General features: G+C 33.7%; 1 protein-coding gene across 4 annotated transcripts in view; it reads left to right on the top strand.

Annotated features, from left to right (window-relative positions):
* The window catches only part of SENP7 (SUMO1/sentrin specific peptidase 7), a 151,041-nt gene that overhangs the window by 74,615 nt on the left and 61,415 nt on the right, over positions 1-15,011 (top strand). For 2 of the 4 annotated variants that reach the window (XM_005657117.3, XM_013990163.2), the window contains one exon: positions 3,924-4,118. The exons of the other annotated variants lie outside the window; for them this stretch is intronic. In XM_005657117.3, the coding sequence (XP_005657174.1) occupies positions 3,924-4,118 (195 nt within the window). The remainder of the gene's footprint in view (positions 1-3,923; positions 4,119-15,011) is intronic. 4 annotated transcript variants of the gene reach the window in all.

Here is a 15,011-nt window from a genome sequence, read left to right on the forward strand (position 1 = left end):
AAGAAACTGATTTAAAAAGTGATATTTTGAATTATATCATCTGGATAAGAATGGATTTATGGGAAACCTATTAAAATGTCACATAGCCCAGTTTTAGAAAAGTGTTCATCTAAATTACAGCAAAATAAAAATAATTTGTATTGTAATTTTTTGCTTGCTGTATTATGGCTATATCACCACATGTAATTTTCTTTCAATGAGGATTCCATTTTAAAAATTTGCTATTAATACCAAGTTTATCTTAATACCTCATCAATTTTTCAAAGTTTCCCCCATCCATTAAATTGTTTGAATCTTATTTACCTTGATACTTATGTAGAGAAGGAACTCACAATTTATAATTGAGAAAATTAAGAATCAGAGAAAACAACTGTGCAGACACAGTCAATAAATGGCATTACTTCTCAGGCCAGTATATACTTTCACTTTCATCTCTCTGCATTACAAAGTTTGTTTCTCCTTTGGTTGAGCATGTTATATTTTGAAGTGTGATTTCATAATATCAGTAAAGTTAAACAAATTCTGTTTTATTACTGAGACTATTAACATACTTGTGAAAAAATCTGGGTGAACTGTGTGAAATGACAATTTTTATTCCTTCCTTCCATGTTGACACAAAATGAGAGGTGAAGTATCCACCTTTATGTATTTCTTATGAAAATTCAGACTCCTTGGAAATGCTGCCTAGAATTTCCATGGGAGTGCTAATTTGTAAGTTGTACACCAAAAGACAGTTTAGGTGTTATGAATTTAGTTATTACTTTATAGGTTTGTGTTCTGTAAGGCTGTCACACAAAGCTCTCTCTTTCTTTAAGGTACCCAAATTGCACATAAGTTGCAAACAGGCAATGAAAGATGTTTCGACTAGGTGTGTTGTTATGAAGATCTAGGAGTACTATAGGCATTGCTAACTATGTAATTCTCTAATAAGAAATTTTTGTTAAGATTTTTATTTTTATCAGAGCATGATAAATTATGACAAGCACTAAATGAAAGGATAATTTATAAGTTTGAGCAAGACTTCTTTAATAGGAAAATTAAAGTGCACTTTCATTTATTGTATGTTTACTATGTGCCAGGACTTGGGCTGTTTTACATCTGTTGTTAAATCTAATGTTAATAACTTTATAGGGTATATATTATAATTCTCCCATCTTATAAATCATTGATAAGAGGTATAAATCATGGTATAAATCATGGTAATTTACCTAAGTTTATATGGTTATTAGGTGTTGAAATCAGAGCCCAACCCTATGTTTGTCTGATTCCAGGGCCCTTGCCCGTAACCCCTATGCCAATACTGCTTTTCATTCTTCTGACCTTTTTATTTTCATAAGTAGGAATTGGACTTTATTACATATTTTATGTGATGCCTAATGTATTACCATTTAAATAGTCTACTTATTTTTAAATTTTTTCTCTGTGTCATTCATTCACATGGTAATAGGGTCCTTTCTAATTGAAGGGCCTGTCACTGCTGGGATAGTTCCTTGAACCTGCTGAAAGCTTCAGAAATCCTCTTAGGCTCTTGTGCTTTAGAGAAGCACATTCTACTGCAACCTGGTATATAATCTGTTCACATTTTTGGGTGAATTTTCCTCTTCTAGGTAAGACTTTTAGCTGTATGCTTAGCTTAAAAGCATTTAGCATTTATCCTCCAGGTTTCTTTTTTCATAGCTCTCCTTTTTCTCTCTTCAAGATCGAGCAGTAAAACAAACCATAAAAGAATAGAACAATTATTTATTATTCAGAAGAGGATTTTAATCTTTATAATTTTTCCCTTTGTGGTTTTGTTTTTGTTGATTATTTTCTTCACTACTTTGTACAGAACCAATCTTCTTTGGACTCTTTCTCTCCTATTTGGAGAGACAGCCTTTTTTTTAGGGACTCAACATTTTATACCATTTTAAAACAGAGATACTAAGTGATAGCTGATATTTCTTTGGTATTTCTTCTTCAGTACCACAAATTTTCTCTTTATTTAAACAATACAATTCTTAAATTATTTTTATCCTGAGCCACATTTTAGAATTAGGTAGTGATAGGGGACCATAAAGAGAGTATATCAACAATTTTTAAAATGAGCTATCAACTTAGTATTCAAGATTCTCTCATCTCTTAAAAGTCAGTAAAATTTTAATTATGCTGAACTATTGTCTGGAAAAAAATACCTGAATAAAATTCTCTCTTCTAAGATTCCTGCATTTTCCCTAAAGCATTGAGAACTGCAGTTGAATTTTCTTCAGTGATTCATTTCATAGCAATACCTAGTGTGAGGTCAGATAAAAGAAATCTTGAGACTCCTTACTGGTTCTGTATCGTCTTCATTCATTCTTCAAATCCAGGATTTTAAGGAAGGTTTGGTCAGGAATCAGCTATTCAAAGCAGATAGTAATAAATAGGCTCCTTAAAGATTTAAATCATGGAAGGAGATAGAAAAATAGTTCTATCTTCCTCTCCACAATAAGTGGTTTACTACACTGCAGACTTTCTACTCCTTCTTTATTCACTTAGACTGAGATCAGGGAGTTGTGTTTAACACCAGCCTTGTTTTTAGATCATATACTAACAACTTAATCCAGTAATTCTTTGTGGAGGTTGTGCTGGAAATGGATATTTTCAAGGGCTTCCTGAAGTGTCTACAGAAAAGCTCAGTTATCTAGACTCTGGCAAATTAGTATTGAGTCTGCAGTGTAAAGAAATAAAATAAAAAAAAAAAACCCAAAAGATAATAGGCCCACATTCTTTTACTAGGATCAGTTACTTATACTTGGGCAACTATTTAACTTCTCTGAGCTTTGAGTTCTTCATGTTTAAAATAAAAAGAAGACTAAATTACTTGAAAGTTCTTCTGAGATCTGAAATTCTGTGCTGTCTGGAACATAGTGAAGAACATAGTGTAAAGAACTCTGTGTAGTGAAAATAGAGAGTACCTCTAGGTACTACTGCAAATGCAACAATGTACAGGGAAGCTCACATTTTTTACTTAAACACTTTCTAAGAGTTTTCTGTTGTCTCTCACAAAAGGTCAGTAAAGTGCTGTGAGTGACATATTGATAATAGTCAAAGGGGACATCTGATAACAAAGAGATAGGGAAGAATACAGCAATAAGTACTAAAGAAAAATTCACAGTAATTTGGCTTGGACCAGTCAGTTCAGGTCCAGATAGTTGCCTTGAGGGCATCATTGTAGTGTAGCAAAGTACATCAATTGTTCATAGTAACAACTGGCTAACCAGGGAAAGATTATACTATATTATTCTGTTTAAAAAGATACCAGGCTTATGTTATTACTACCTTTGATATGAACCCCACCAATTTTTAAAAGTTTGAAGCTTTAAAAATACATTTTACTTTTCTAAACATTTTAACCCATACCCTGATACTATTATATAAAGAGTATTTATTATCATCAGTATATATAAGCTGTTTCACTTAAAGCATCTGTCAATAGTGTAGATGCAGTCTGATGACATCCTTCTTGTTGGATTTAGCACTTATCATTTACCAATTACAAGTATGTTACTATTTACCAAAGACCTTTCTGTTGAATGTAGACAGTAAAGATTTTTAAATTGGTTTGTACTATCTGTGTTTTTTAATAACTACTGGAAAAGAAAAAGAAGGCATTTTTTGAGAAAAATTGGTTACATTTTAAGGACTCCAATAGCATCCACTAAGTATAGTTAAAGCCATTATAGTGGCATGCCAATCTACATAAGTTTATAAGATACAGTCACTCACAGAAACAGAAAGAGCACTCATCCAAAATTTTTAGTATTTATGGGTTGATTTCCAGGGTGGTATAGTTATGATAGCTTATTTTTATTAAGATGAAAATGTTTGAAAATTCGCTTTTCCTAGAATACTTTTTTTTACTTCAAATTTCAGTACGGTACAGTGTTTGTTATTCTGTGTGACAGGATACCCAGAATTATATTGACGAATGTCCTGGGAACGGAGTTAGGAAGAAAATACATAAAGACCTCATCTCTAACTGAGGCCAGTTTGGGTGATACAGACAACTTGCAATCAGAGCAGCTTTCTTCATCATCTGATGGCAGCATAGAATCTTGTCAAAATCTAAATCCTCACAAGAGCTCCTTTTTATCTGAAAGGTATGTTTAGTGATAACTTTACTCAACATAAATATTATACTTATTCTCATGAACCCTCCTCTATTCTTCCCCCACAGATATGTTATTGCTAAATGTGAGGCAAATATGCTCTGATGGCTAGTATATCTTTTCTCCTCTGGTGGCTGGAATGGCTATTGGAACCAACAGTCCATGGCTAATAATCAGTAAGAAAGTACCAGTCACTCTACTTTGTGTTTTGGGAAATGGATGCAGACTCTTAATTTGATTTTGTTACCTATTTCAGTTTATTTGTCTGTTATAATTGAAATTCATTCCCCTAACATCTTTCTGTTCCTTTTTCTTTGTCCTATCATCCATCTGGCTGTTTGTACATCCATCCATCCATCCATCCATCCATCCATCCATCCATCCGTCCATCCCTCCATCTTGTCTTATCCACTGTTGTTATACTCAGATTCTAGAACTGTATCTGGCATTTAGTGTCCAGTAATTAGTTGCTGAATGAATGAATGAATGACTGGATGCATTCCTCACAAAAGTGGTTTGAGGTAGCTGAATTCCATTAACAAATATGGCTTACTGTGCCAATAAGAGAAATGGAAATCAGAAGTTGATTTTATTTTAAGCTCTAGGAGAGGCTCATATGGGGGCTGGTAAATAAGAACAAAATTGTGGTCAAAAGCTAGGAGATGTCAGTAAATAGTTCTAGATATTTTAAGTCTCATTTACTGTGAACTTACCTTTTTTCTTTCTGCTTTTACTCAGTACAATAAATAGTTTTAATCTGAGTGAAAAATTATTAATCCAGTCTTAATTTTTCTACTACCATCCCCGTCCCTCAACCATTCAAAGGCAACTTCTGGTTTGTATTTCTCTTGTAAGCCTAATTACATTTAAGAATGTTTATACTGTATAGCACTGGGAACTATATATAGTCACTTGTGATGGAGCACAACAGAGGATAATGTGAGAAAAAGAATGTATATATATATATGCATGTGTGACTGGGTCACTTTGCTGTACAGTAGAAAATTGACAGAACACTGTAAACCAACTATAATAGAAAAAATAAAAATCATTTAAAAAGAGTATTTATGGTTGCTTTTTTAAAGGTCTCTAACAAATTTTTAAATTTCTAACATTTTATTTTCATAATCTGTTTCTTTTGAACCTAAAAATTTTATTGATTTTTCCTCTTTTCTAGAATATTTTAGGTTTTACCTAGGTTCTAAGTAAATTATCAATGACAATTTTAACTTTATACTTACTGGATCTCTTTCTGAATTTGCTAAAAAAAAATATGAGAGTTTCAGTGACATTATCCAGTTACTGATAAATTTAATATATTATCAAAGGTAGTAGAAATGCATTTTATCATTTTGTGCTATAGATGTTTATTTCTGCCTCTTGTATTAGACCATGAACTCCTTAAGGAAAGATAGTATATCTTATTTGAATTTATATCCAGTGCTTAGCTTGAATTTTGTGCACTTGGGTTAATGTTCATGACATTTAATCTAGAGCTTTGGTTCCCTGAGTTGTTAAAAGAGAAATAATTTCTAAAAAAATTTTTTGCTTTTTAGGGCCACACTTGCAGCATGTGGAAGTTCCCAGGCTAGTGGTCAAATTGGAGCTGCCTGCCTATTCCACAGCCACAGCAACATGGGATCTGAGTCTGCAACCTGCACTACAGCTCAGGGCAATGCCAGATCCTTAACCTACTGAGTGATGCTAGGGATTGAACCCACATCCTCATGGATACTAGGTCAGGTTTGTAACCTTCTGAGCCACGATGGGAACTCCCAAGAGAAATAATTTTGAATGATGTTTGTAACTCAAAAAGCTGTATATTATCTTTTTAAAATCTCACATATGAGAATTCTTTGTAAAGATAAAATAAAATACCATATAAAATGTTATTAGTGACGATACATCCTATAGAAAAAGTCACTTATTTACTATTACCATAGAATTCAGATAATGTCAACAAATTTGTGCTGCTGTGAAAAATAGCACTGTTGTGAGGATTCTATGAAATTATCAAATAGTAATCTGTACTTTTCAGGCTTTATACCAACCTGGGCTAAGGTTTAATAGTAAGAGCTCTAAAATCCCTGGCTCTTTCTAAAATCTGTTCAGTGAGAATTTAGCTCTCCTAAAGTCTTTTCCAAATGGTTAGGAAATTTCCGGGAGGTATTTGGTATGGACCCTGAAAATTCATTCTCTTGATGGTAATTTTCTTGGAGCCAGACTCCTGGATTCAAATTTTAGCATACTGCTAACATGCTGACCTACCTTGTGCAAATTACTTATTCTATCTTTAAAATAGGGAAGGGGAGTTCCCTGTGGTGCAACAGGTTAAGGATCCAGTGTTGTCACTGCAGAAACTTAGGTTGCTGCTGTGGCTCAGGCTTGATCCCTGGCCTGGGAATTTCCACATGCTGCAGATGTGGCCAAAATAAAAATAAAATAGGGATAATAATACACACATTTTAGGATTATTGTGCATATATAATGAGATAACCTATGTAAAATGCCTGTGACTACTAGATAATTAATAGATGGTGGTCATTATTTTTGTGTCCCTCTTATCACGGTGTATCAAAAGTGCCATTAATGGCTGCTTCTGTAGTTGATGCTGTTGAAGTCCTCTATGTCCCCTCCTGAGATTACTGCTACCCCATTATCAGGACTGCCAAGGCAATTGTCAGAGCCATACTAGTATACTGTGTGGTTTAAGGAGGAGTGCTATAGTCCTTAAACCACACTTTAATTTCATTCTTCCCTTAATATGAGTTCATTTCGAGGAGAATCCAGAGTGCCACATTAATAAACTGTAAGTGTGACCATACCATCACTTCAGTAGATGTGCCTCACTAGAACTGAAATTCAGGATGAACTCAGGGTAGGCTCAAGGATGGAACTTCCTCTCAACCAGCCTGTCTTAAAATCAGGAAGAATAGATAGAAGTTATTTCGATCTCAGGAGAAGTATGTTCTGACATTATTGTTACTGTTTTGTTACCATAGAGAATGTGGCCAACTTTACTATAAGATAGAATGTGAGAGAATGCCAAGTAGCAGCTAAAAATTGGTGGGTTGAAGAATGGGAGCAAATGACTTTGAAAACTGAGGAAGTTTCCTCTGAAAACCCACAATGTGTGCTCTCAATACTTGTGGAAAAATGTTATATGAAGGCTAAAAGTCTTTAGTATTAGCTTGTCTTTAGTGTTCAGAACTATTATTACTGACAGTAATGACAACCCGACTGGAATGATGTAGCAAAAAGGAGTCTTGTGTATTATGCCAAAAATAAAGGAATAATAGAATAATAGAAAATACCAAGAGCGAATGGGAAATTTAAATTAAAATGGTATCCTTGAAGTAGAGTTCCCGTTGTGGCTCAGCAGTAACAACCAGACTAGTATCCATGGAGACGTGGTTTGAAGGATCAAAGATGGATTTTGTATTTCTTACATGAGTTTTCTCTTTAGTCTTTGTGTGTCTTGCACTGTTTAATTTGTTTCTTACTGATTTGTAAAGTCTCTTTTGGAAGGTATTAACTCTTTGTTATATGTGCTGCAAAAACTTGTTCACGTTTCCTACTTGTAATTTTACTTTGTTTATAGTTAACTTTTTTTTTTTCCCTGTCTTTTTAGGACCACACCTATGGCACATGGAAGTTTGCAGGCTAGGGGTCAGATCAGAGCTGTAGTGCTGGCCTACACCACAGCCATAGCAATGCCAGATCTGAGCCATGTCTGCAACCCACACCACAGCTCACGGCAATGCCAGATCCTTAACCCACTGAGCAAGGCCAGGGATCGAACCTGTATCCTCATGGATACTAGTCAGATTCATTACCCCTGAACCATGATGGGAACTCCAATATAGTAACTTCTATAGTGTAGAAATTTAAAATTTTATTTTTATAAAATCTGTGTTTGACCCTTGAGTTTGGTTTATCCTTGGAAAGTCCTCCTCAACTCCAGTTATAAAAATAGATCAGTCCATAAATTCTTAGGTCAGTCTCCCAAGGCAGTAGAAATAAAGCAAAAATAAACAAATGGGACTTAATCAAACATGCAAGCTTTTGCATTGCAGAGGAAACCATAAAAAAACTGGAAAGAGACCTATGGAATGGGAAAAAATATTTGCAAATGATGAGAATGACAAGGGCTTAATTTCCAAAATATGTAAAGAGCTCATACAACTCAACAACAAAAAAACAAATAACCCAATCAAAAAATGGGCAGAAGACCCAAATAGGCATTTCTCCAAAGAAGACATACAGACAACAGGCACATCAAAAACTGCTCAACATTGCTAATTATTAGGGAAATGCAAATCAAAACTATAATGAGGTACCACCTCAAACCAATCAGAATGTCCTCCATTAAAAAGTCTGCAAATAATAAATGCTTGAGAGGGTGTGGAGAAAAGGGAACCCTCCTTCACTGTTGGCAGGAATGTAAATTGGTACAGCCACTATGGAAAAAGTATGAAAATTCCTTAAAAATATAGTTGCCATATGATTTAGCAGTCCCACTCCTGGCCATATATGCAGACAAAATGATAATTCAAAAAGATACATACACCGCTGTGTTCACAGCAGCACTGTTCACAATAGATGAGACATAGAAACAACCTAAATATCCATTGACAGATGAATGGATAACGAAAATGTGGTAGTATATATATACATATATACTATATATATATATATGTATATATATATATATATGTGTGTGTGTGTATAATATTAAGTGAAGTAAGTCAGAGATATCATATGATATCACTTATATGTGAAATCTAAACTATGACTCAAGTGAACTTATTACAAAACAGAAACAGACTCACAGACGTAGAGAATAGACTTGTGGTTGCCAAAGGGGAGGAGGGGAGGGAAAGGGATGGAGTAGAAGCTCGGGGTTAGCAGATGCAAACTATTACATGTAGAACGGATAAACAATAAGGTCTTATTGTATAGTGCAGGGAATTATACTCAGTATCCTATGATAAACCATAATGGAAAACAATATGGAAAAGAATGTAAGTATATGTATACCTGAATCACTTTGCTGTGTACCACAAACTAATACAACATTGTACATCAACAGTATTTCAATTAAGAAAATAGGTCAGTCAATTGCTTTTTTAATTTATTATTTTTTAAATGAGGTATCAGATCGAGATAATAGTCTGGGAAAAGCTTTTCCATTTGAAATTAGAGTAGTATAATTGTGGATACATGTGTTGCTTCTATTTTTTGGCTATTGTGCATAACAACAGTGTTATGAACATTAGTGTACTGGTATCTGTGTCTTTATTTTTAGTTCTTTTGGGTATATACTAAAAATGGACTTGCTAGATCATATGATAATTATTAATTTGTTGAGAAACCACCATACTGTTTTCTATAGCAGCTGCATCATTTTACATTGCTACCCGCAGTGCACAAGGGTCCTGGTTTTTCAACATCTTTGGCAAAATTATTTTTGTCTGTGTTTGCATGTAGCTATCCTAATAATGTGTGACGTGATCATCTCATTGTGGTTTTGATATGAATTTCCCTAGTAATTAGTGATATTGAGCATCTCTTCGTATGTTTTTTGGCCATTCATGTATCTTTTTTGGAGAAATGTCTGTTCAAGTCTTTTGCTCATTGATTAATCAGGTTGTATTTTATTTTTAGGAGTTCTCTCTATTATTAGAAATATGATTTGCAAATATTTTCTCCCATTCTATGGGAATGATACTGCCATTTGATGTATAGAAGTTTAATTTTGATAAAGTCCAATTTGTCTGTTTCTCCATTTGTTGCCTGTGCTTTTGGTGTCATATCCAAGATTTGGTGCCAAGTACAATATCACAAATATTTTCCCCTCTGCCAAGAGTTTTGTAATTTCAGCTTATGCATTTAGGCCTTTTATCCATTTTGAGTTAACTTTTGTGCATGGTATTAGGTGAGGGTCCACCTTCATTCTTTTTGCCCGTGTGTATCCAGTTTTTCCAGCATTGTTTGTTGAAAACGCTGTCCTTTCCCCATTGAATGGTCTTGGCACCCCTGTGAAAATCATTTGACCATATATGTGAGGGTTTATTTCTGGGTTCTGTTCTATTCCATTGGTCTGTGTATTTTCTTTATGCCAATACCATGGTGTTTTGATTATTATGGTCTCGTACTAAGTTTTGAAGTCAGAGAATGTGACACCTCCAGATTTGTTCATGATTGTTTTGGCTTCTGGGGGTCCCTTCAGGTTGTATATGCATTTTAGGTTATGTTTTTGTATTTCTTCAAGAAATGTTACTGCAATTTTGATAAGATTGCATTGAATCTGTAGATTGCTTTAGGTAGTATTGATATCTTAGCAATATTAAGTCTTCCAGCCTATGAACATGTGTTTCCATTCATTAATGTCGTCTTTAATTTTTTTCAGCCGTATTTAATAGTTTTCATTTTAAAGTCTTTTGTCTCCTTGAAGATACTGTAAATGGAATTGCTTTCTTAATTTCCTTTTTCTTTAAGTATAACAGTTTTGTGTGTATATGTGTATAATTTTTAGACTTTTCTATGTAAGATCATATCCTCTATAAATGGATTTCTTTTCAGTGCTTTTTAATTTATTTTTCTTGCATAATTTTTTTGGCCAGAACTTCCACTACTTTGTTTGACTAGATGTGGTGAAAGTGGACATCCTTGTCTTATTCCTCATTTTAGAGGAAAAGCTTTCAGTATTTCATCACTGAGTTTGATGTTTGCTCTGGGTTTTTCATATATGTTTTTTTATTATGTTGAGATAGTTTCCTATTCCTAGATTGTTGAATTTTATTTTTTAATTATTAGGAAATGGTGCTGAATTTTGTGAAGTGCTTTTTTTTTAAATGGACATGACCATATGGTTTTCCTCCTTCATTCTGTTAATGTGGTATATTATATTGATAGTTTCTTTTATGCTGTACTATCCTTGCATTCTAGGAATAAATCCATGTGGTTATGGTATATAACCATATCAGCCTTTGGGTATATCTTATTGAGGATCTTTGCATCAATGTTTCTGAAGAATATTGGTCTATAGTTTTCTTGTAGTGTCTTTGCCTTGCTTTGGTATCAGAGAAATGCTCATCTCATACAATGAGGTAGGAAGTGGTCCATCCTTTTCAATTTTGGGGGAGGATTTGGAAACATTATCTGTTAGTTGTTCTTGAAAAGTTTGGTAGAATTCACTGGTTGAGGCTCTCAGATCTAGAACTTTCCTTTGTTGGGACTTTTTGGTTCCTGACACACTGTCCTTACTAGTTACGGGATTATTCAAATTTTCTATTTCTTTGTGATTTAGTATTGGTAGGTTTTGTGTGAATGGGAATTTGTTACTGTATGATTCCACTTATATGAGGTAACTGACATTGTCTAATTCATAGAAGCAGAGAGGAGAGTGATGTTTCCCAGGGACTCTGGGGAGGGGAATTGGGGAGTTACTAATCAGAGGGCATGAAGTTTCATTTACGCATGATGACTGCTAGAGATCTGATGTACAATGTTGTGCTTACAGTTAACAGTACTGTATTGTATACAGTACAACTTTTTTTAAAAAAGGTTGACCTCAGGTTAAGTGTTCTTACTACAAAAAATAAAAAATTAATCTATAGATAGGAATTTGTTCATTTAATCTAATTATCCAATTCATATGATTTGTTCATTATACTCTCTTCTGATCCTTTTTATTTCTATAGGATTGGTGGTAATGTTCTCATTTTCATTTGTGATTTTATTAACTTGAATTTTCTTGCTTTTATTTTTAGTCCATTTAGCTAAAGGTATGTTAATTTTATTGATGTTTCTGAAGAATTATCTTTTGGTTTCATTGATTTTTCTCTTCTGTTTTTCTGTTCTCTTTTTATCTCTGTTCTGTTCTTTATTATTTTATTCCTTCCACTAAATTTGAATTTAGTTTTTTTTTCTAGATCCTTAAGTTGTAAATTTAGGTTGTGGATATTTCATTTTTAGTGTAATCATCAATAGCAATAGATTTCTGTTTTAGCACTCCTTTTGTGGTATCTTGTGTTTCGATATGTTCTGATTTCATTTTCATTTATCCCTAAGCATGTTCTAATTTCCTTATGATTTCTTCTTACACCTATTGATTGTTTAAGAATGTTTTGAATAATATTTACAAATTTCAGTATTCCACTCTTCCTTCTCTTACTGATTTCTTCCTTTCTCTTACTTTGTCCTGTGTGGTCAGAGAAGATGCTTTGTGTTAGATTTATTTTTCTAATCTATTGACTAATTTGTTCTCTAAAATATAGTATATCTCAGAGAATATCCTTTGTGCACTTGAGAAGAATATGTATTCTGTTGTTGGGTAGAGAATTCTATATATGTTAGATCTAATAGGTTCATTGTGTTTGTTCAAGCGTTCTAATTCCTTACATATCTTCTGTTGTTCTCTCCATGTTGAGAGTGAGATACTGAAGTCTTCAACTATTACTGTGGAACTGTCTGTTTCTCCCTTCTATTCTATAAACTCTTGCTTCATATATTTTGATAGTATTAGGTGCATCAATATTTATAATTGTAAATCATTTTGTTGTATTTAATCTTGAACTAATATATAACGTCGTTCTTTGTCTCTTATAAACTTTTTAATTTAAAGTCTGTTTTGTCTGATATTAGTATAGCCATTTTTGCTCTCTTTTGGCTACTATTTGCATTGAATATCTTTTTTTTTTTCATCTTGTTACTTTAAACCTATTCACATCTTTGTATGTAAAGTGAATCTCTTGCAGACAGCCTATGGTTGGATCACTTTTTAAAATCCATTTTGCAAATATTTGTCTTTTGTTTGGAATTTAATTAATTATGATTAAAGCATTTATTGATAAGGGGGGACTTCCTGTAATTTTGATTCTTGTTTTCTATAGCTTTTTTTGCCTCTTATTTCCTGCATTACTGTCTTTCTCTGTGTTTACTTTTTTTTTTTTTTTTTAAGTGAAACTTTTTTTTTCTCTTTTTAGGGCTGCACATGTGGCAGATGGACTTTCCCAGGCTAGGGGTTGAATTGGAGCTGCAGCTATAGGCCTATACTACAGCCATGGCAATGCCAGATCCAAGCCGTATCTGTGACCTACACCACAGGTTGCAGCAATGCCACATCCTTAAGCCAGACTAGGGATCAAACCCACAGCCTCATGGATACTGTCGGGTTCTTAACCTGCTGAGTCACAACGGGAATTCTTGCAGTGAAACTTTTTTGATTCCATTTTCATTTCCTTTTGTCTGTATTCTGTAGCTGATTTTTTTGTGGTTACCATGGAGATTACATTTAAGATTCTAAAGTTAAAATGATAATTTGAATTTATACCAGCTTAATTTTGATAACATTCAAAACTGTGCTCCTGTATAGCTCTGTATTCACCTCCTTTCAGTTATTGATGTCATAAAATAATATCTTTATGCATTTGTATATTCAGAAATGTAGTCTAATAATTTTCAGAAATGCATTAGTCTTCTCTTAAATCATGTTTAAAACAAACAGGCAAGTTACAAACAAAGTTATAGTAAAAGATTTTATAATTATCCATGGAATTTACTTTTACTAATTATCTTTATTTCTTCATGTGGCTTTGAGTTACTTTTTCTTTTTGCATTTGGCTTTGCCTGCAACCTGTGGTAGTTCCCAGGCTAGGGATCGAACCTGCATCATAGCAACCACCTAGGCCGCTGCAGTGACAATGTCATATCCTTAACCCTCTAGGCCAAAAGGGAACTCCTGAGATCCCGTTTAATGTCTTACCACTTCAACATGAAGAACTCTCTCTACTATTTCTTTTTCTTTTCTTTTCTTTTTTTGCTTTTTAGGGCTGCACCCACAGTTATGGAAGTTTCCAGTCTAGGGGTTGAATTGGATCTACAGCTGCTGGCCTACTCCACAGGCACAGCAGTGAGGGATCCAAGCCATGTCTTCGACCTACACCACAGCTCACGGCAATGCCAGATCTCTGACCCACTGAGCAAGGCCAGGGATTGAACCCGCATCCTCATGGATTCTAGTCAGATTTGTTTTTGCTGCACCACAACAGGAACTCCAATGTCTATTATTTCTTATTGGGTAGTCCAGTGGTAATGAACTCTCTCAGCCTTTTGTTTAGCTTAGAATGTCTTAAGTTTGTCCTCAATTTTTGAAGGACAGTTTCACTAGATACAGTATTTCTGTTTAAAAGATTTTTCCTTCAGTACCTTGAATATACCAGCCCAGTTCCTTCTTGTTAGCATGGTTTTTTATGAGAAATCTGCTGATAATCTTATTGAGAACGTTTTGTATGTGATGAGTAACTTCTTTCTTTGTGTTTTCAAGGTTCTCCATGTTCCTTTGCCCTTGGACAATATGATCATAACATTTCTTGGTGTAGGTCTCATTCATTCTCTTCTATATGTAGTTTCTTGGGCTTCTTGGATGTTTATATTCATGTCTTCTATTTTTATTTTAATTTGGAATTCTTTTGATGGTTATTTATTCCAATAATATCTTTGTCCCCTTCTCTTTCTTCTCTGAGACTCCATCAATGTGCATATTAGTCCATTTCTTGGTCCATAGGTTCCTTAGGCTCTGTTCAGTTTTCTTAAATTTTTTTTTCTTTCTGTACTTCAGATTTGATAATTTCCATGATCATATCTTCATATTCACTGTTTCTTCTTCTCATGAAAATCTGATTTTGAATCCCTCTAATAAAAACTTCATTTTAGTTATTGTACTTTTTTAAGCTTTAGAATTCCCTTTTGGTTCATTTTTGTATTTTGTCTTTTATTGATATTTTCTTTTTGTCACAAATAATTTTCTTGATTTTGTCCAAGATTTCTTTTAGCTCTTTGAAAGTCTTTAAGGCAGTCATTTTAAGTCTTTGTCTGTTG

Source organism: Sus scrofa, chromosome 13 (assembly GCF_000003025.6).
Source record: "Sus scrofa isolate TJ Tabasco breed Duroc chromosome 13, Sscrofa11.1, whole genome shotgun sequence".
NCBI classification, from domain to species: Eukaryota; Metazoa; Chordata; class Mammalia; order Artiodactyla; family Suidae; genus Sus; species Sus scrofa.